Here is a 21,512-nt window from a genome sequence, read left to right as displayed (position 1 = left end):
AGCAGAAACACTCATGAACTGAAAAAAGCCCAGTGTCACTAGTGAGATGGCCCAGTGCTGAAAGGATAGAGCCCCGAAGGGCCGGCTAGGGCATCTGCCAGCTGAATACCTACTGTCTCCCATCCCATGCCTGTATGCTGCCTCCTCAACCACAGGGGCTTTCCCTCCCTACTATGCTGCAGCCAAGACCAAAGCTACAGAAAGAACTTTGTCTGCCTGGGGTAGCAATGGATAGATGGGCCCTGCCACTAAGCCTTAAGGAAATCCCAAGGCTCCAGTCTGTGAACCCCCAATATAAAATGTTATGTGGCTGTGCCACTGAAGGAGTGACAGGATGGTCTAGGGAAGGCCCATCCTAGCAGGGGGTTGGGGGGTAGGGGTAGGGAGTGGGGGGGTGAGGGGTGATTGTTCCTTCTGGTCCATCTGGCTGAACCTCCATCTTCTGATTAGCACAAAGTCCCAAAGTGGCAGGCTAGTGATTACTAGAGCTCTTGATGATTGTAATTAATTTACAACAACATTTATTTTCATTTGGGGAAGGAAAGGTCTTCCCTGAACCCAAACTTGTACCTAAGAGCCTGGCCCCCTGCTGTGAAAGGCTAGGCCCAGACACAAGCTCCCTGTCCAGAAGAGGACAATGGCCCTTTAAAACACAGCCTCACTCTGTCAGGCTGTTGCTATGTATGAAACCAACTTCCTTAGCAACCACCTGGCTTCTTAAAGGGGACTTGAAACAGTGGTTGCCATCGGCCATGGCTCCCAAAAAGAAGCCGAACAAAGGCAACAAGGAGTTTGAAGGCAAGAAGAAGAAAGGGGGCAAAAAGGATACTAGTTCGGCCTTGAAGACCCCAGAGACTAACGTGGTGGAGGAGCTGAAGGAATTCTACCACAAACAGATCCAAGACCTGGAGGACCGGCTGGCTCGGTGGGTGGGCGGGCAGCAGGGATGCTAGTGTGCCAGGCCAGAAGCCCACACAGGCTTAGATATGGGTTCTGGCTTCCCATGGGATGTTCAGGCCCTGTCCATTTCCTCAATTAAACAGGTGCCACCTGTAAGTGGTGAATGGATCTTCCCAACCCTTCACAGCTCTCAGATCTTGGGGAGCAATAGGACCTTTTTGTTTGTTTAGTTTGTTTTTAATTTTTCTGAGACAGGGTTTCTCTGTGTAGCCCTGGCTGTCCTGGAACCCAAAGATCTGCCTGCCTCTGCCTCCCTGAGTTTTGGGATTAAAGGCGTGCACCACCACCAGGCTAAGAATGGATCTTAAGCATTATTATTTTAAACAGTGGGCTAGATTAGAAATGGCTCCCCCTGGCGGCCAGGGAGGTCATCCATTCCCTCTTTCCTTATGCCAAGACTCAGCGTGTTTCTCTAGGCTTACGTTGTTTCTCTAAGTGTATTTACTTTGTTTTAGAGACAGGCTCTTACTCTGTAGCCCAGGCTAGCCAGCCTCATGTTAATTCCCCTTCTTCAGCCTCCCAAGTGCTGAGATTACAATTGTGAACCACTACATGTCCCTAAATGGAAACTAAAGAAGGGAATTTTCTTCTTAGGGCTGGGTTTGTATGTGGCAGAGATCTCAGAGAAAGACCCTCTTAACATTCAACCAGAGACACTGCATTTGCTCATCATTTTTTCCTACTTTAAAACTAGTTTTTAAGGCCGGTGATGGCTCAGTGGCATTTGCCACTCATCCCCATGACCCACATATGGCGTGAGAACTAACTGCAGCAGGCTGTCCTCTGACTCATGCATGCATGCATATTCACAGTCGATAAATATGTTAAGAAAGTTTGTAAAAAATATAGTTTCTAGGGCTGGAGAGATGGCTCAGTGGTTAAGAGCACTGACTGCTCTTCCAGAGGTCCTGAATTCAATTCCCGGCAACCACATGGTGAGCACATTCAACCACCTTGAATGAGATCTGGTATCCTCTGCTGGCATGCAGGCAGAAGACTGTATACATAATAAATAAATAAAATCTTTAGAAAAAAAAATATAGTTTCTAACCTGCAGACAGTGGTACATGCCTACAATTTCAGCACTTGGGATTTAAGGTTTATTATAAATTTATTATAAATTTAAGGTCAGCTTGGTTACCCCATAATTTCCAGGCCAGCCCGGACTAAGGATAAGACCTTGTCTCAAAAGAACAAAGGCTCTGGGCAGTGGGTGGTGGTACACGCCTTTAATCCCAGCACTCAGGGTGGGTAAAAGCAGGCAGATCTCTGAGTTTGAAGCCAGTCTGGTCTAACAAAGCAAAGCAAGTTCCAGGACAGCCAAGGCTAAACAGAGAAACCCCGTCTTGAAAAACCAAAAATAAATATGAAAAAAGAAAAAAGTCTAACTGACCAACAGTTATAAAGCTCCTCCCCAGTTCCAGAGCCCTTAAAAAGATAAGTAAGTGGTTGGGGAAATGCCTCAGCAACTAACACACCTGCCACTCAAATGTGAGGACTGGAATTTGAATCCCCAGCACCCACAGAAATGGGTAGATGTGGTGGCCACCTGTAATCTCAGAGTCTGGGAGGCAGAGATAAAGGATCCCCTAGAGCAAACCAGCTAGACCAGTGAACTCCTGAGCTCTGCGGTCCAGTAGGAGACCCTGCTTCAATATATAAGGTGGAGAGCCTAGCTTTCCTTATCTATAAAATGAATTGTCATGGGGGGGGGTGAATCTCAGCAAATGTCAACCTCTGGCCTCCACACACATGTGAATATGCATAAATGCATGAATATCACAAATCTGTAACAAATAAATACATCAGCAAAATACCAGAAGGCAGCCCTGTTCATGTGGCACTCAGACCACAGGCGGTGTTAGGTCTGTGTAGGCTCAGGAAGCCCCATGTTGTCTCCCATTCCATACCAGGCCCAGAGGAGAAGCACAGCCAGCGTTCCTGAGGCTCAGGAAGAGGCGGAAGCAGGATGACAACTCTGGCCTCTCTGACTCCTGTGGCAGGCTGCTTTTTCTCCCCACACAGGCACCCATATCCTGAGGTGCCTTGTACACAGAACTCATTCAAAAAACTTACTAACACTTAAATACCTATGAATACAACTTTGCAAATGCTTTAATTCTCCCATGTGAAACCAGTAAACATAGTATTCTTAAATTTACAAATGCCCCTTGACCTAACAACAGATGAAATGTATCAGGAAAAATACATTTACCACATAGCTATTGAGTGCTTAATATCTGCCAAGCTGATAGGCCCTGAGACACAGAGGTAGGGGTGCCAAGTGCATTAGGGCTCAGCCAGATGAGTGGGCTGACTGTAGGGACAAGGCATTATGGGTAAAGACCTTGCCTTTCAGGTCATATTGGCTTGAGTTCAAGTTCTAGTATTGTTGCTTTCTAGTTTCTTTTCTTTTGGGGGGCAGCGGGGGTGGGGGTGGGTTGAGACAAGGTTTTTCTGTGTAGCCCTGGCTGTCCTGGAACTCACTTTGTAGACCAGGCTGGCCTTGATCTCACAAAGATCCTCCTGCCTCTGCCTCCTGAGTGCTGGGATTAAAGGTGTGCAACACCACCACCCGGCCACTTTCTGGTTTCATCTCTCTGAGCCTCAGTTTCCTTTCTTTGTCTTTGCTGCTGAGGACAAATGCATACCTCCCACAAACCAGAGACAGATGGGGACGTGTGATACCACTGTGAGCAGAGTACAGCGGGCTCAGTCCCCATAGGACTTACATTTGTGTGACGTAAGGTAACTAGTCGTAGTGGCGCACGCCTTTAATCCCGGCACTTGGGAGGCAGAGGCAGGCAGATCTCTATGAGTTCAAGGCCAACCTGGTCTACATAGCGAGTTCCAGGACTACTGAGAAACCCTGTCTCGAGAAACTCAGCTTTGAGTGAGATGAGTGAGGTAATAACCCTAAAATGCTGAAATGTTGGCTGGGGAGATGACTCTGTCAGTAAAGACCTGGCAAGCAAGCAGCAGAAGTGGAGTTCAGGTTCCCAGAACCCTTGAAGAAAGCCAAGCATGGCAATGAGTCCCTAAAGCCCTGGTCTTGATGGGAGAGGAGCTCTCTGAAGCTCACTGGCTAGCCAGCCTAGTCAAACTGTTACACTTTAGCCTCAGTGAGAGACTCTGCCTCAGAGCAGAGGCCAAAGAAGATGCTCAACATTGACTCCAGGCTTTTATGCATTCCAGTGTGCTCAAGCACACACACTCAAACACACCCCACGCACACAGAGACTTGAGTACAGGTTGGTGTTAAGGCCTCCAGGCATGAGGACATGAGGCACATTAGGACATGAGGCTGGACTCCGACTATGTGTAACTCCAAGTGGCCCTTTACAAAAGGAGGGTCTTGGAGAGCAAGTTCAGGGGTGCCCTGTGACCTGGCCTGGCTTGACCCCACATCTCCACCGCACTCAAGGTATCAACGGAAGTGGGATGAGCTGGCTGTGCAAGAGAAGCTCTTCCGCCAAGAGTTCGAGCAGCTGGCCAACAACAAGAAAGAAATTGTGGCCTTCCTCAAGCGCACGCTCAACCAGAGGGTAGATGAGATCACCGACCTCAATGACCAACTGCAGAGCCTACAGCTGGCAAAGGAGATGGAGAAGGACGCTTTTGAGGCGCAGCTTGCCCAAGTGCGCCACGAGTTCCAGGAGACCAAGGACCAGCTTACCACAGAGAACATTGTCCTAGGTGAGGAGACAAGCGCACCAGTCAGCACACCTGTGTGAATCTGCCACTGGAAGGTACAGGCCCAAACCCCCAGCTACCCCTGCAGGAGGCAGGGCCTCACATGGGAATTGGGGTGACACGTCCACCTGGAGTAAGAACAGGTGCATGTCACTTCAAACCCTATCTGCCTTCATTGTCCATGCGTTCCCAAGGCCAGAAATGGTCCCCCATCCCCAGTTTGTAAATAGAGAAGTGCTTCAAAAAGACGGAGGGTCTCGTCTATGCCACCCATCTGGAAGGGGGCACTGAGACTTGTCTGCCCAGATTCAGATGCAGCCATCACTGTCACTCTCATGTGGGGAGGCGTCTTGAGAAGATGGGCTGAGCAAGGCTGGTGTAGTAGGATGGGAGGGAAGGCGCTCCACAGACAGGCTGTGTATGTGCGGGGCCAGCCCTGGCATGGAAAGCAGAAAGCACAAGCGTGTGGGGAGAGGTGGGCAGGAAGACATGGGCAAGGCTGAGACCTTGGAGGGGTGTCACTCATAGCCCTCAGAGGCAGCTCACCAGTCTTGTGGCCCGTGACGGGCAGGGGGAAAGCTGGCTGCCCTGGAAGAATTTCGGCTGCAGAAAGAGGAGCTCACTGACAAGTACTTGGTGCTGGAGGAGCAGCTGCGGAAGCAGGAGGGAGAATACAAAGACTATGTGTACAACCTGGAGAAGAAGTCTGTGCTGGACAAGGACAGGTGGGCAGGCTGGGGACCCGCTGGGGCCACACAAGTCAGTCTCCCGCTCTCTCACTTTCTAGAAGGAGATCATGGACTCCCCCAGATTGTCCCCAAAACCCTGACTGGGATTTATTGGGAAAGGAGAAGAAAGAGTAAGCTCCCAGCCAGTTTCCCAGGCTAGCACTGAACACGCCATCTTTTTGTTACATCTTGTTACTTTAATTCTGTTTATTTAATAAGAATGTGTTTCGATGGTTCAAATTCCAAAGGCCCACAGATTTTCTGAGGAAGAGTCTGGGTACTCTTAGATCCCCACGCAAAAAAAGGGGTACTAAGACTTATATCCCTCTGTTTGACTCCCTTTCAATCCCTCCCTCCTGGTCAGGCTAAGGAAAGAGATCATCCAGCGTGTGAACCTGGTGGCCACTGACTTCCGAAAGGTGGCCACCAACCAGATGTGGGAGACAACCAGGCGGGCCATCCTAGAGAACAACAATGTGACATTGCAGCTGTCCTGGGTGACTCAGCAAGGTGTGCAGCTGCTTCAGGAGAATGAGCAGCTCAAAGGTATCCAGGATAAACTGTACCAGCAGGTGGAGATGTTGGAGAACACCCAAGAGATCATGGCTAGAAACAGCAGAGGCCATCAGAAGGTGTGAGCACCATGCCCTCCTCGTGTGAAATGAGGGCCGACCCCATGCCAGAGCCAAGTCATGAGGTGCTGGGGTGAGGGATTGCAGTGAGGGCCCAGGCTTTCCTTGTGGGGATGCTGGCCCTAGCTCTGGAATCTGCTTTCAATCCCCCATAACTGAGAGGAGACCAATTCCTGCCTAGCTGTTATCCAGAGGTGGTGCTGGCCTGCCTGTATCTCCAGGAGGGAGGGAGGGAGGAAAGGAAGGAGGGAGAGAGGGAAGGAGGGAGGGGCGGGCTGGGGTCCCACCGTACATCTGTACATGGGCACCTGCCCACGGCTGCAGGTCATCCTCATGCTGACAGAGAAGTGCCGTCAGCAGAGGCAGGACACAAAGGAGGCAGAGCAGCTGCGCCTCCTGCTGTCCCAACTGGAGCAAAACTTCCAGACGCTGCAGAAAGACAACCAGATCCTGAGGTGAGCCAGAGCTGGGTGGAATCAGGTAGAAGCCTGCCAGGGAATTTCCTTGTCCATAGCCTCTATCAGACACGTTGAAGCCTGGATTTAGATGGGCTGCACAGAAAAGGCAGGGCCTGGGAAAGAGGTGGTGCTGGCCAGAGCCAAAAGATGGGGCAAGCTGTGGGTTTTCTCTTGTCTGGACCAGGAGTGAGAAAGACCAGCTGGAGCAGCAGCTGAGCAAACAGCAGGCAGAGGTGAATCAGCTACAAGAGGAGCTGACTGAGGAACAGAAGGTTCGGGGCAGCCTGGAAACAGTCCTGGCCCAGGCCACCTCCCTCCTACAGGACATTATGCAGGTGAACAAGTGTCCAGAGATACCAAGAGGCCAGTGGACAAAGGACAGAAGCTGACCCACGAGGGCCAAGCTTAGAGAGCCTCCTTCCTGACAGGCTCCTGGCCAGACTCCTTTTCTGATTCTGGACCTCAAAGATCCACTCAAGAGTTGGGTCTGATCATACCAGCTACTGAGTAGGCCGAGGCAGGAGAATTACAAATTCAAGATTTGGCTAGGCTACAGATGAAGTTCAAGGCCAGCCAGTTCAAGGCAACTCAGTGTCTTAAAATAACAAGGCCGGAGCCGGGCATTGGTGGCACATGCCTTTAATCCCAGCACTCAGGAGGCAGAGGCAGGCGGATCTCTGTGAGTTTGAGGCCAGCCTGGTCTCCAGATGGAGCAAGTGCCAGGATAGGCTCCAACGCTGCATAGAGAAACCCTGTCTTGAAAAAGCAATAAATAAATAAATAAATAAATAAATAAATAAAATAACAAGGCTGGGAGCCAGGTGTTGGTGGTGCACGCCTTTAATCCCAGCACTCGGGAGGCAGAGGCAGGTGGATCTCTGTGAGTTTGAAGCCAGCCTGGTCTACAGAGCGAGTTCCAGGACAGCCTCCAAAGCCACAGAGAAACCCTGTCTCGAAAAATCAAAATAACAATATTAATAATAATTAAAAAAATAACAAGGCCCGGTGTGGCAGTGCACACCTTTAATTCTAGCACTTGGGGGATGGGTATGTGGGCCACTGGTATTTACCCCATCTCACATCACACCAACAGATGCGAACAGATGCACGGGATGGCGACTTTGACGTTGTGTTCCAACTGCAGCGCAAGGAGCTGCTGCAGCAATTGCTGGCTCTGCTCAGCTCAGCTATGGTTTCAAAACTACATCTGGGTATGGGTTGCCACAAGGACAAGCAGCCCCAGGGCCCACCCAAAGAGAGGTGAGCAGAGCGCCCTCAGCAGATCCTGGCTGTCCAATCTCTCTCAGAACCTCAGCCTCCTCTTGTAGAGATGGAGATGATGACCCTGGGTCCCTTCCCACAGCCGAACCAGTGCCCAGATACCCGGGACAGCGACAGCTTCTCTGCTGCAGCAGCTCTCTGCCATCACAACCTACAAGCCAGGGGATCTAGGGCTGGTGCCTCGCCGGGTCCACATCCCACCCAACCCCCAGGACCTCAGGTCTCTCTCATATGTCAGCCGGATGGGCATCTGCCAGCTACAGAACACTAATGAGGTAGGAGGGCCAGGGACCCTGGGGACAGCAACCTGACAGCTGGCCCAAGTTTTTCTATGCTGGAGAGTTGGATGGCTTCAGGGATATGGTGGGACCTCTCTGACCCACCCTGTAAAATAGCCTGACAAAAACAGGCTAAGGCATACCTATGCTACCCTTGGGAGAGGGTTTCCTAGACCCTTTTGTCCCCACCCCATTGGTAAGGAATGGGTTATGGGGTTAGCGCCCTACCACCACCACCACCAAGGAGGTTTCAGATTTCAAGCAAGCATCTTTTAATCTTGCAGATCTACCCATCTGGTGCTCTCAAAAAATTCAGAAAGTTCAGCCTTCCTAAACCTTTTCTATACCGTAAGTAGCGCACGGAGACCAAGCCACCGCAGAAATAGACTGTTCTGGCCACAGTCCCTCCTTCAATCTGCAAGTGGCCTGGGGCAACCCAGAAGTTAAATAAACAGTGGGTACCAATGTGTCATGGCAGTTGTGTGGCTGTGTCTGGGCTTCAGGGCACCGGCAGGCAGTCAAACAAGTAGATATGTCCACTGGAGTCATAGGCCCGATGGTGGTTCCTGGCTTCGAGCACGGATGTGGTCCAGAAGCAGGTCGGTGGCCTGATCCAACAATGGGGACAGTAGCTCCTGCTCCTCAGGGGAGAAGTAGCCCAGGACATAGTCGGGCACCATACTAGGGTTTGTGGGGCGCCCGATGCCTACCCGTAGCCTCGGCATTGCCTGTGGGGATACCAGAGGGATGAGGGTGCTTTGGTGAGATACATTTGGGACCCATGCTGGCCACTCACACCCAGGGCAGGGCAAAAAGAGGAAACTCACACTGGAGTTCAGACAGCAAATGCAGGAACGGACTCCGTTGTGGCCCCTTGAAGGGATATGAGCAGTTAGTGCTTCCTGAGGCAGGCCCCTCACTTCCCTTGCCCAGGCTTCCTTCAGAGCAGCCTAGCATATAGAGATGGGCTAGGCAACCCTACTCCACCCCAACAGAGGCCAGCATCCCTACCCAAATGTGAGCACACGTGAGCCTCACCTTGCACTGCCCCCCAGCTTCAGAGACAGCTTTCCCAGGGGCTTGTCAAGTTCATCGTGCACCAGATAGATCTCCTCCGCAGTCAGCCCAAACAGCTTTGCTAGGCACAGGGAAACACCCTAGTTACCATCTATCTGCTCAGAGGGATCACAAAGACCCCCATATCCAAACAGGCTCTCAGCCAGGCGGTGGTCACACACGCCTTTACTCCCAGCACTCAAGGGCAGAGGCAGGCAGATCTCTGTGAGTTTGAGGCCAGCCTGGTCTACAGAGTTCCAGGAAGCCAGGACTGTTTCAAAGAAAAACCATGTCAAAAAAACAAAGAAAAGAAAAGAAAAAGAAACAGGCTCCTAAGTCCACAATGTAGTAACTGGGACTCACCAGCTGAAACCCTTCTCTGGTCCCTGTGCCCTCTTAGCTATGAAGCCCACAACTCACCAGCTTGGGCCACACTGCGCCCGTTGACGTTCATGAGGCGTCGTGGCCGGAGCAGTACCAGCTGGGCATCCCCAAGCGGGGCCAGGGCGAGGTCCGCAGCGCAGCGAGGATCACGAGCCCAGCTCTCCGCCACTCCCAGTCGCCGCGCTATTTGCCCGAGCACTGCCATGCCCACGCTGTGCCGTGTGCCAGGCATTCCATGGTTCCCCAGGCCAGCCACCTGCAGGCAACACCACAGAAAACAAACCGGATAATATATCACAGAGAACCCAACACAGTGCTCAGGCAACGGAGAGGGGAGCTTAAAGGGCTGGGGACTCCAGGAGGCCCCGCAAAGCTAGGGGTGCTGCACCCTGATGCAGGAGCAGAAAGAACCCCTAAGTCAGGAGCCGGTCAACTACTTAGCTAAGCAGAAAAGCTGACAAGGAGCCCGGCAAGACGGCTCAGAAAGTACGGGCACTTGCTGTCCTGTCAACCTAGGATCGGTCCTGGGAATCTACACGATAGAAGGAGTTGCCCTCTGACAGCCACGCGCACGTGCACACACAAACGTAACCTAAACAATTAAATATGTAAAAAGTAGGTGGGGCTGACAAAAAACTTGGGAGAGTTTACCCGGGGGACAGTGGCAGCATCGGAGTCGAACCCCGAGTCCCTGCGCGGTCACCCACGCCCTACTCACCAGCCACCGCTTCCCGGGGGACCGAGCCTCGGAAACGCGCTGCCTCAAGGCCCAACTCCGCCGCATGCCGGAGCGAAAAAGGCCGGACCGCAACATGCCGCCCCAATTCACAGCTAGGACCCCGCCCCTTGACGTCAGGCAGCTCTAAGCCAATAGCATTGCCACGTGTCCAGCGACGGCCAATCCGGGCCCAGTTCGGCGGCCTCCATGTTTCTGCGGGGCGGAAGTGGGCGGGGCGCCGGCCGCGGAGGGCCTCTGAGTGCATTTTTCACGGCGTCGCGTCACCCCGCAGGTTCTTTCCTTGACGTAGGCCTCAGCTGGCCCAGCTACGTTTCTATTGACTCTCGAGGCGCTGCCAAATGGGCGGAGCCTCTGGGCATCCCGGAGCTGGTGCCTAGCAACAACTGAGGCCGAGAATCAGGGAGTTAGCTCAACCCAGAGGTCAGCCTGGAAACCCGTCATGACGGATAGCAGCACCGAGGTGAGGGCGGCGGAGGAGGAGGAAGCCGAGGCAGAGACGGTTAAGCCCTTCAGGGAGGCCTATGAGTGAGAGTTCATCGTTTGTAGAGTGGGAGGGGAGAAGAGTGACTAGCCTCCTACTCCAAAAGGAGACGGCAGAGAGGTTTTTAATTGTTATTCTATTTCAGTTTGTTGTTGTTTTGGTTTTTCAAGACAAGATTTCTCTATGTAGACCTGGCTGTCCTGGCACTCTCTCGGTAGACCAGCACGGGTTTTAACTCACACATCCACCTCCCTCTGTCTCCTGGATCCTGGGATTAAAGGCATGTCCCACCACTGCCCTGCTTGTTTGTTTGTTTGTTTTAAATATTTTATTTATTTATTATGTATACAACATTCTACTTCCATATATATCTGCACACCAGAAGAGGGCACCAGATCTCATAACAGATGGTTGTGAGCCACCATGTGGTTGCTGGGAATTGAACTCAGGACCTCTGGAAGAGCAGCCAGTGCTCTTAACTTCTGAGCCATCTCTCCAGCCCGTTTGTTTTTTATAGACAGGGTTTCATTATGTAGACCAGGCTGGCCTCTAACTCGGAGAAATCTGCCTGCCTCTGACTCTCAAGTACAGTTTGTTACGTGTTGGAGCTCAGATGGTAAAGTATCCTGGCAGTCAGGAGCCAAAGAATACCACAAAATCACTGTAATCATAGCAACTTACAGATTTGCTCCAGGAAAAGGTTTCCCCAAGGCAAGTGTAACAACTCCGTTCAAAGATTCTCAAAGATTCGCAGTGCCAGTGTTACAGTTCTGCTCTGCTCTACTTAGGTCCCCTGGAGTGTAACAACTCTGCTGGTCTAGGAGAAAGTTTCCCCAGCGAAAGTGTTAGTTCTGTTCCCTCTGTCTCTGGCAAAAGTTGTTACAGCTAAGCTCAGCTCAGGCAAAAACGTCAGACCTCACTACAAACCTCACTCAAGAGATTTATTGGGAAGGGAAAATCAAGGAGCATGGCTGCCTCTAGGATGAGAAACAGCAGCAAAACTGGGTACAGAGTTTATATAGGGCTTCTTGTGGGGATGGGTGCGGAGCTTTCCTGGGTGGCTTGAGAATGGTGGGATTTCAATCCATGGTCCTGGGGTCATGTTGGGGTCAGGATGTTTTGCCTTGGCCCAGGTCTCCTGAAGGTCTTGTCAGGGACAGGATGTTTTTCCCTTGGTCCTTTTCACCCTACACAGATATTAAAGGTGTGTGTCACTGCAGCCCAGCCCAATGGAGAGAGTTTGAATCATGAAACACTTGAGGACAGATGATACATAAGTCTCTGATTCTGGTGACAATGGGAAGGGTAACCACATAGAAGAAAGAAGTCAGGGAAAGTGCTTGCTCAGTGTGACCTGCTGGGTGTGAGAGTCCCAGATGATTTACAAGTAATCTCAAAGCCTAGATAGATATAGAGCAGGGTCTAAGCTGGAGCACTGAGAACACTGGGCATCTATAGCACAAGGTAAGAGCAGGCAAAAACCAAGAGGAGAGCAGAGGTGCAGTGGCTAGGAGGACTCTCATCCCCTTGATCTTGACCACAGGAGAGGGAGAGAGGCAGGGCTAGAAAAATGTTGAAACATCTGGAGGACCATTGAACCCCAGACTGGGTGTGTCTTCTACCAGGGGGCTTTCCCACACCTCCTCCAGCACCAGGCAAAGTCCCTGGGACGTGTAGAAGTGATGTGGGGTGATCCCTGAGGCTTTCCAAGCTCATTGCCTCTGATTTGGTTCTAGGAGTCTGTCAATGTCCAAACACAGAAAATCCCAAAGCTACAGGTCCCTGAGACCCGAGAGACGACCCTGCAACGCATCTTTGGGACCAGCCAGGTGTTCTACAGCGTTAGTGGTGTGGTGAAACCAAGGTTGACAGAGTCAACAGTGCCTTTCAGAGTCAGAGAGTAGTGAGTGACTTCCTTGTCCCCAGCCCCAGGATCCTGCTCCACACAGCCATTACCATGGAGTACAGTCCCGAGCTGGCTACTGTCCCACTCTGGGCCTCAGTGAACACTGATGGACAAAAGGATTAAAAGCTGAAAGAGCTCCAGGAAGGCCAGCTGCCCTCCCTGGAACTCTGCTTACTTTTCCAGCCTCTTTACCTCAGCCCTCCCTCCCCCTTGCCCCACTGTAGCCCTGAGAATGCCCTGGGCTGGTCCAATATCAAGGCCAGCCCCACTGCCTGAACTCTCCTGTCCTCACAGCTATCACCAAGGCCATCACTGCTTAGAACAAGAGGACTGGGAGATGGCTGTGCTTTACTTCTCCCGTGCTCTCCACCTGAACCCCGACCAGGTAAGAGGAGACTGAGTCACAGTGGCCACTGGAAGCTCCTCCCTCACGCCTGCTAGGCTCTTCCTCCCAGGACCATCAAATTCTTTTAAGCCTTGAGGAGCCACAACAGTCACCCTCCTTGCTCCGAGGGGCAGGTGATAGAAAGGACACAGCAGCCTGGGTCTCTTTGCCTTCTTCAGGTTGAGTTCTATATTTTCCGTGCTGAGGCTTTCATCCAGCTCTGCGACTTCTCCTCTGCCCTGCAGAACCTGCGCAGGGCCTACTCCTATGAGCCAGAGAATAGCAAATACCTGGAGCGGCTGGCCTTTGTGCTCTACCTTCAGGTGCCTGGGCTGCTCCCACCCACACAGGAGTGCATTCCTCACAGGTTCCTAGAATCAGATCTGAGTGCTTGAGGACTCCTGGTTCTGTGTCTGTGTCCCACCTATCCCCACTCGCTGTCCCCCTCTCTGGTTTACTAATTTAAACAGCTAGGGGTGTCTAAATGGACCTCTGTAGTAAGGATACGATCTACTCTACACTGTCCAGTAGGGTCACCGCCAGGCACATGGAAAAGTTGAGCTATCAAAATGGAGCAAGTATGACTGAACTAAATTGTAAATTTGATTTGTGTGAGTCAGTAGGGGTGTGGCTCAGTGGTAGGATGCCTGCCTCAAATACAGGGTGCACTAGGTCCCATGCCTAGCACTAAGTAAAAGGTTAATTGCTTAAAATTTATTTTTACATGTATTTATTTGTGTGTGTACGTGTGTGCGTGAGTGTATGTGCGTGTGTGCATATAGGAGGTCAGAAGACAACATGCAGTAGTCAGTTGTCTCCTGCTATGTGGGCCCTGGGCATCAGGCTTGGTGACAATTCACCTTTACCCACTGAGTCATCTCACTACTCTCACATCTGCTTTTTTGTTCTGAAGCTTTTTTTTTTTTTTTTTTTTTTTTTTTTTTAAGACAGCGTTTCTCCGTGTAGCATTGACTGTCCTGAAACTGGCTCTGTAGACCAGTCTGACCTCAAACTCACAGAACTGCCTGCCTCTGGCTCCTGAGTGCTGAGATTAAAGGTGTGCACCCCCATAGTCCAGCACCTTCTTTTAAATATTGGGTAGAAGTGGAGTTGGGGTGTAGCAGCGGTAGAACATTTGCCTAGTATAGCAAGGGCCTGAGTTAGAGCCCCGATACCACAAAACACCAAATCATTCAGTTCTTACAAAGAAGCTTTGGGGCCAGTGAGATGGCTCAGTAGGTAAGGGTGCTTGCCTCTCGGGCTGACAACCTGAGCTCGACATCTGAGACCTACATGGTGGGAAGAGAACTGACTGCTGAAAGTTATCTAGGACATCCACATGTGTGCTGAACAGGTGCTGCCCCCACTCGCACTCAAAATAAATAAATGTAGTAGAAAACACGGGGCCAGACACGGTGGCTCGGGTTTGCCATCCCAGCACTCTGGACACTGAATTCAAGGTCTGCCGGGGTCGCATAGTTCCAGGCCAGTGTGGGCTACAGTGGGAAACACCAACAAACAATCATACTAGAGAAGGAGAAGGAAGGAGCCCTCAAAGCACTCAAATAACTGTTCAAGTTGCCTGTGACCTGCCATCTCACTTCCTGTGTGACCTTGGGAAAGTCACTTCACCTCTCTGAGCCTTCTTTCCTTAATCTGAACCAGGGATGCTTGTGAGTGCCAGACCTTTGGCCAGAGCCTGCTGCTCTCACCTACTCTTCTATTCAGTCTCGTAGTGCTCTGTGTTCCTCTGTTCCTTGGTGTTTCTACTCAGCTCTGCATCTCCCATCTCTGTCTCTTGAAGTCTCTGCCTCTCCTCTCCCTGTCCTCTCCCTGTGGAATTCATCAGAGCTGGAATTATAAGCAGAACTGACCAACCCTGTCTCCTTAGGGCCAGTGCCTGTATGAGCTGTGTGACTTCCAGGAAGCCCTGTATGTCTTCTTGCAAGCCTCCGATCTCCAGCCCCAGAACCCTTCCTTCAGTTACCGCTGGTGAGTGTGCAGCGCCTTCCCCTCGCCCAGCAGCCTCTTACTGCCCCAGACTCAGTGCATCCTGCCCTCCCTCTGCCCCCCTCCAGCATGGCCTGCCTGCTCGCTCTCAATCGGCATCAGGACTGCCTCTCCCTCGTCACCAGAGAGGTAAAGCAAGGCAGGGCCACTGCTGATGTCTACATCCTCCGGGCTCGTATCTACAACTTCTTCCAGAAGGTAGTGCACAGTGGGGCAGGGTGGGTGTGGCCTGGAGCCCCTGGTGTGTCCCAAGATCATAGAGGAGGCAAGGCCAGCTGGAAGTCTTTTATCCCTATAAGTTCACACAGAGTCTGAGGGTCCTGTCAATGAGGTAGCTGTCCTTCATCACTCAGTCCTGACTTTGCGCCAGACAGTACTATGCTCTCTGGTAACCTCTAAAGAGGTGTGGGGCGAGTGTGTCATGTTATCCTTGTTTCTTTAGAGCTGTGACAGAGACATGGGTGGGTTTGGGGGATCCTCAAGCCAGTGTAGGAAGCGGTTTGCTGACGGACCCCTCAGCCAGTGACTCTCCCCAGCCCTCAGCTGTGTGGCCTCCAGGACACCACAGACATTAGCTGATGCACTTCTTCCCTGTATTGCTTTCTTTCTTTTGAGGGGGGGATTTTTGGCTTTTTGAGACAGGGTTTCTCTGTGTAGCCCTGGCTGTCTTGGAACTCACTGTGTAGACCAGGCTGGCCTTGAACTCAGAGATCTACCTTCCTCTGCTGGGATAAAGACATGGGCCACCATGCTTGGCATTCTGCTTTCTTTTATTTGCACAGTGGAAAAGTTCTAAAGCTCCTGGCCTCCCTGCTGAGCTGAGAGAGGACACAGAGAGTTCAGGGGACAGCCTGGGGACAAGGGATGTAGGGTCACAGGGAGTAAGCTAAGGAGAATGTAGGCAGAGAGAAGGAGCCTGCAAGCCTTCCTGGATAGAGTGTTCCCTGGGGCAGTGACCTCTGGGGATGGTTCCCTCTGTGGAGACTGTCAGTTGAGAAGGGCAAGTGTGAGAGGATGGGGGGGTGGGGGGAGCTGGAGTGGGTCCTGCATCCTGCAGTGCTGAGGCAATGGAAGGAAAGAGGATCCAGAACAGTGTGCAGTGTTATAGGTGAACTGGGCGTTGGCAACAAGATGAGGAGGAGCCAGAGAGGATGCAAGGAAGAAGGGTAGGTTCACTTCATTTCACCAGGCAAGGAAGGGGAGTGGCTGAGTAAGGGGACCCAGACAGGCTCTAGTCAGAGGCTGGGCTTTAGTGTCACACAGGTGACCCAGTGGGAGTCCGCTTCAAAGGCATGAGTGTATTCATCGTCAATATTTATTGCTGACTCCACATCCACTTGTGACCCATGAAAGGCAGTTCATCCCCAAGACTGCTGGGAACCCTCGGAGAAAGATGAATAAAGCAGACCAGAGGTGACTTGATCAAGGCCATATAGCCAGTTCTCCAACCCAAGCACATTTCAGCCACTCCCTCTCTCACACTGCCCAGTCCTCCCAGTGTACCCTCCAACCAATTACCCAAAGGAGAATGGGGGGATTGCTAAGACTGTGGAGCAACCAGCCAACTGCACAGCACTGGGAAGCATTTGCCTAGGGATGTTCTCTGCTGGTACCCAGACCTCAGTCTGTCCTTGGTCACAGTATGTTGGTGTAAAGGACAGGGAGTGGAGGAGGATGCAGGAGGGGATGAGGCAGCACATTGCCCTCTCCACACAACTCTTGATATAACAAATTAGCACAAACCAGAGGCTGACCTACCTCACTGAGGTCACACCTGGAAAGGAGCTATTAATGTTGAGGCTAGGGATGGATTTTCCTCAATGCTTCTGCCTCATTCAAGAGGTCAGAAATGTAGAACAGTGATGCAGGGACACAGGAGGGATGGTGTGATGCTAGCTTGTCACCTAGAGGCCTGCCCTTCTCTATCCCTGCTGTGACAGCACCACCATGCTACCCTCCACTCCTGCAGCCCAAGCTCTGCTATCAGGACCTTCGAAGCGCCTTGCTCTTCAATCCCAAGCACCCACAGGCCAAAGGGCTGCTCCAGGTGATGGTGGACCAGGCCAAGAAGTCCCTCCAAGACGCCAGCATCCTGGCCGTGCAGGGAAAACTGCATCGCGCACTGAAACGTATCAGCTGTGCCATTGAGAACAACCCCCTGGACCCCAATCTCTTCCTCTTCCGGTACCAGGGTGGAAAGGGGCTGGTCTTCCTGAAGATCTATTGTAAGGTCTCAGGAGAGTCTCTGATCCTTCCCAGGCTGTTTCTCTCTCTAGCCCCTAATAAACCTTCACCAGTTTTCAATTGGGGGCATGGCACCATCGAGGTAGTTTCCACCATAACCTGGAACTCCTACCCCAGCCATGCCTACTGAGTAGTTCATGCTGGGAGGGCATGAGACTAGGAGTTTATCTGGTCCCCCAAGGATTTGGTGCCATTCAATCTCCCTAATCCTGGGTTTCTCATCTAAATGATTGGCTAAAGGGTGTGTACACAAAGGAATGAACAGGGGCATGTGAGGTGGCTCAGTGGGTAAAGCAGCTTTCGGAACAAACCTGTTGACCTGAGTTTCAATTCCCAGAACCCACATAAATGTGGAAGGAGAGAGCTGACTCCTGAACATAGAGGTTAGCAAATAGCTGGTTCCCAAAATGGAAAGTGTCAGTGAGAAATAACAAATACTGGTGACGAATAGGTTATCCAGGCAGCAATTGTGGGCAAGCACCAGAGGACAGACCTAAGGCTTTGAGGCAGAATTCATGAATATAGTCAAGGGTCATGGATCAGAAGGCCTAGGGTGATCAGTGGCCTTCTAGCTAAATGGGATGCTTTGGTCCTTGTGCCCTCTCTGCTGTCTGCCATGTCCACCACCATAGGGGTACCTTGCACAGACGGCTCCAGCAATTTGACCCAGCTGTGGAAGACTTCCTGAAGGCAATGGACATGGTGACTGACAGCCAGGACAACCTGGTGCAGAAGACACAGCGCCAGCTGCTACTGACCTACAATGACTTTGCTGTGCACTGCTACACCCAAGGCGCCTATCAGGAGGGTGTGCTGCTGCTGAACAAGGCAATCAGGGACGAGCAAAACGAGAAGGGCCTGTACATCAACCGTGGGGGTGAGCTAGGAGGCCAGGCCCTGGCTAACGTCTGAGGCGGCTGGGTCCTAGCGTTGTTCTGAAGTTGGGGATGAACTTGACCTCACCCTTGGCTCCTAGATTGCTTCTTCCAGCTGGGCAACCTGGCCTTCGCAGAGGCAGACTACAAGCAGGCGCTGGAACTGTGCCCGAAGGATGAGGGAGCCAACCTACGCATGGGTGTGCTGCAGGAGAAGATGGGGCTCTGTGAGCAGACGCGAAGGTGTTTGGGGGTGGGGAGGGTGTGCCCTGGGAGGATGTGATCACAGGGTGTGATGGATGGCTAAGGAGGGCGGCTGGCAGAGAATGGGTTTTTGGACAGAGGGTTTTGCTTTTTTAGTTGTTGTTTTTATGGTTTTTCAAGACAGGGTTTCTCTGTGTAACAGCTCTGTCCTGGAACTCACTCTGTAGACCAGCTGGCCTTAACTCACTGAGATAAGCCTGCCTCTGCCTCCCAGGTGCTGCGATTAAAAGCATGTGCTACTACTGCAGCTGGCCTTAGAATGTATTTTCAAGGTCTACCTACTCTCCCACTGGCCTCCCTCTAAAGATTCCTCCAGGATTTAGGTTGCTTTCCAGCACCCACATGGCAACTCACAGACATCTGTTACTCCAGTTCCAAGTGATGAAGCATGTAAATGATTCCCAAACATACATGTAGGTAAAACACCCACACACATTTTTAAAAAATGTTATCAAGGGGTTGGAGAGATGGGTTAGTGGTTAAGAACACTGGCTGGTCTTCCAGAGGACCTGAGTTCAATTCCCAGCAACCACATGATGGCTCACAAACCATCTGTAATGAGATCTGGTGCCCTCTTCTGGCATGCAGGTAGAACACTATATACCTAAGAAATCTTTTTTTAAAAAAGTTATCAGCTGGGCATTGGTGGCACACGCCTTTAATCCCTGCACTCGGGAGTCAGAGGCAGGTGGATGTCTGTGAGTTCGAGACCAGCTTGGTCTACAGAGTGAGTTCCAGGACAGGCTCCAAAGCAATACAGAGAAACCCTGTGTGTGTGTGGGGGGGGGTGCACGGGGAGGTATCAATAAACGTAGTGGCCCATGCCTTTAATATTGGCACTTGGGAGGCAGAGACAGGTGGATCATTACAGAGCGAGTTCTAGGATAGGCTTCAAACTACACAGAGAAACTCTGTCAGGGGAAAAAAAAAACCCAACAAACTGAAATTAAAAAAACAAAATAAAACAAAACAGAAAACACTGGACTTGGTGGCCCATGCCTTTAATCCCAGCACTTGGGAGGCAGAGGCAGGTGGATCTTTGAGTTCAAGATCAGCCTGGTCTACAGAGCAAGTTCTACAACAGCCAGAGCTGTTATATAGAAAAATCCTGTCTTGAAAAAGAAAAAGAAAAGAAAAAAAGGAAGGAAGGAGAAAGAAAGAGAGGAGAGAGAGAGAGAAAGAAAGAGAGAAAAAGAAAGAAAGAAAGGAAGGAAGGAAGGAAGGAAGGAAGGAAGGAAGGAAGGAAGGAAGGAAGGAAGAAAATATTAGGGTACACCAAAGTGATAGTATCCAAGTGTCAGGTCCATAAAGGGTGTGGTGTGGTTGGGAGTGGGAGGGAGGAGCATGGCAGGAGCAGAGGACCCTAGTTTTCCTTGAACTCCTTGGTGCCCATCCCTCCTGGATGGCCCAGCTCATGGTGCCTTGGGCATGTCCCTCAGGCAGTTCCAGAAAGCAGAGGACCACTTCTCAGCAGCCATAAAGTACAACCCTGTGAACGCCCAGTACTACCTGCACCGGGCCAAGAACAGACAGCTCCTGCAGAACATTGTGGGGGCCTGCCAGGATATTGCCACTGTGCTGCTCCTGAACCCCAAGTATCCAAAGGTGAGATCCTGCTGAGCCAGGAAGGCTCACACCCTTGCCACTTGACTGCTGTTCCTGTCCCTAAAAGAAACTGGTGACAATGAGCTGCTACTCCCACTAGGCCTCCTCCCTACCAGCATTACCCACCCCTCCATTCCATCCACAGGTGTAGAGTGAGACTTGTGCAGGTCCAGCTGCTTTGAAGCTAGGCTCTGCTCCCCATTAGGGAACGGTCCATTTCTCTTGGTTTCCTACTCCTTCTGTGGCAAAAGGCCCCAGTTTAGAAAGTTTACAGAAGCCTTCCCTCTTCATCCCTGAGGGAAGGGTAGCACCCACCCTCTGCTCATTGTCCAACTCTGGTCACCATTTCCCTGGCAGATGGCCCCACTGATGGCCAAACTCTTTCCTGGTATGTCTGTGGAGGAAGTGCTTAATAGCCACGTGGCCCAACTGGCCAAGCTCCAGCTAAGGCGGATGATAGAAAGTGGTCCGAAGGCCAGCCACCCACAAAGCATTGTGGCGTAAGGTTGTGGGACCTCTGGCTAGTGGTGGGAGCAGGTGGGGACTCAGAACTCTGGCCAGTTGCCTCATAAGGCCTGCACTGTCCAGTCCCTGGGGACAGCAGGCTGGATTTCAGAGACTGATTAAGGGCCCTGGGACTGTGACTTGACAGGAAGAGGTTAATTGAGCGCCAGAAAGCCCAAGCCTTGATGGAGTCCTGGAATTGGGAGCAGCTTTTCACTAGGAACCCAGAAGAGGAAGTAGCTCCTTCCGAGAGCCTGCAAGGAAAGACCCTGAGAGAGAAGATTGAATTCAAGAGAGAGGTAGTAGAGGAGAAAAAGGTGAGTGAAACTTATGCCAGGGCCTAGACCCTTGGAGTCTAGTGTGGCTAACCTCATCTGAGATGGCTAGACACAGCAAGGGGTGTCCTGTGAGTGACTGTTTTCTCAGCAGGAGAGTAATACGGTCAGATATGCTTCCCCCTTACCCCACAAGGCTTCTTGTGTAACAGCCATGGCTGTCTTGGAACTCACTCTGTAGACCAGGCTAGCCTCAAACTCAGAGATTCTCCTGTCTCTGCCTCATAAGTGCCAGGATTAGAGGTGTGCACCACCTTGCCTGGCTTTTTATGATGTTACTCTGCACTGACACAGTGCATCTAGAACTTCAGCACAGGGGGTTGGGGATGTAGTTCTGGCCCAAGTGACATAGGACATGAGGGCCTCCCTGGTATAGATGGCAGATGCGAGAGGAGCCCGGTAGAGGGAGTAGTGGCGCTAGATTTGCTGTAGAAATTCTTGGGTACTCAACAAGGCTGACCTACAGAGCAAAGTGCGATTTGAGTGATAAGGGGCTGACATATATGTGCCCTTCATATATGTCACACCTCTCTGATAGTAAAATGACACTATGATCACACTCTGCCTGGGACACTGGCCACTTGTGCCTTGCTTTCCTGACTAAATTGTTCATAAAGTCTTTTTACTTACTGTAGCATGGACAATTACATAGTGTGTGTGTGTGTGTGTGTGTGTGTGTGTGTGTGTGTGTGTG

At 51.5% G+C, this 21,512-nt stretch overlaps 3 protein-coding genes across 6 annotated transcripts in view; 2 read left to right on the top strand and 1 right to left on the bottom strand.

Moving 5' to 3' along the window:
- Positions 1-752: 752 nt before the first annotated feature.
- On the top strand, positions 753-8,386 carry Cfap157 (cilia and flagella associated protein 157). Its single transcript, XM_027423778.2, has 9 exons — positions 753-925; positions 4,385-4,656; positions 5,225-5,378; positions 5,746-6,013; positions 6,338-6,468; positions 6,656-6,806; positions 7,565-7,731; positions 7,835-8,027; positions 8,315-8,386. The coding sequence occupies exons 1-9, from the start codon at positions 753-755 to the stop codon at positions 8,384-8,386; spliced, it is 1,581 nt and encodes a 526-aa protein (XP_027279579.2).
- Positions 8,279-10,316, bottom strand: Ptrh1 (peptidyl-tRNA hydrolase 1 homolog). 3 transcript variants are annotated; one of them, XM_027423780.2, is made up of 6 exons: positions 10,189-10,316; positions 9,507-9,726; positions 9,069-9,168; positions 8,858-8,903; positions 8,741-8,758; positions 8,279-8,638 (listed from the first exon to the last, which is right to left on the bottom strand). In XM_027423780.2, the coding sequence occupies exons 1-6, from the start codon at positions 10,282-10,284 to the stop codon at positions 8,576-8,578; spliced, it is 543 nt and encodes a 180-aa protein (XP_027279581.1). In that variant the 5' UTR covers positions 10,285-10,316; the 3' UTR covers positions 8,279-8,575. The 3 variants fall into 3 exon arrangements, with proteins under 3 accessions (XP_027279581.1, XP_027279580.1, XP_027279582.1); XM_027423779.2 differs by having other exon boundaries at positions 8,279-8,758; XM_027423781.2 differs by lacking the exon at positions 8,858-8,903.
- Positions 10,317-10,434: 118 nt separating this feature from the next.
- Positions 10,435-21,512, top strand: part of Ttc16 (tetratricopeptide repeat domain 16) — a 16,430-nt gene continuing 5,352 nt past the window's right edge. Inside the window, exons 1-12 of one of the 2 annotated variants that reach the window (XM_035446002.1) lie at positions 10,435-10,669; positions 12,427-12,593; positions 12,891-12,981; positions 13,161-13,304; positions 14,873-14,973; positions 15,060-15,189; positions 16,961-17,175; positions 17,868-18,112; positions 18,212-18,353; positions 19,814-19,979; positions 20,337-20,479; positions 20,632-20,800. In XM_035446002.1, the coding sequence (XP_035301893.1) occupies positions 10,649-10,669; positions 12,427-12,593; positions 12,891-12,981; positions 13,161-13,304; positions 14,873-14,973; positions 15,060-15,189; positions 16,961-17,175; positions 17,868-18,112; positions 18,212-18,353; positions 19,814-19,979; positions 20,337-20,479; positions 20,632-20,800 (1,734 nt within the window). In that variant the 5' untranslated portion in view covers positions 10,435-10,648. The remainder of the gene's footprint in view (positions 10,670-12,426; positions 12,594-12,890; positions 12,982-13,160; positions 13,305-14,872; positions 14,974-15,059; positions 15,190-16,960; positions 17,176-17,867; positions 18,113-18,211; positions 18,354-19,813; positions 19,980-20,336; positions 20,480-20,631; positions 20,801-21,512) is intronic. The other variant, XM_027423783.2, reaches the window with a different exon arrangement.

Source organism: Cricetulus griseus, chromosome 6 (genome assembly GCF_003668045.3).
Source record: "Cricetulus griseus strain 17A/GY chromosome 6, alternate assembly CriGri-PICRH-1.0, whole genome shotgun sequence".
NCBI classification, from domain to species: Eukaryota; Metazoa; Chordata; class Mammalia; order Rodentia; family Cricetidae; genus Cricetulus; species Cricetulus griseus.
The sequence above is the reverse complement of the archived record's forward strand: the minus strand, read 5'-3'. Positions and strand labels throughout refer to the sequence as shown.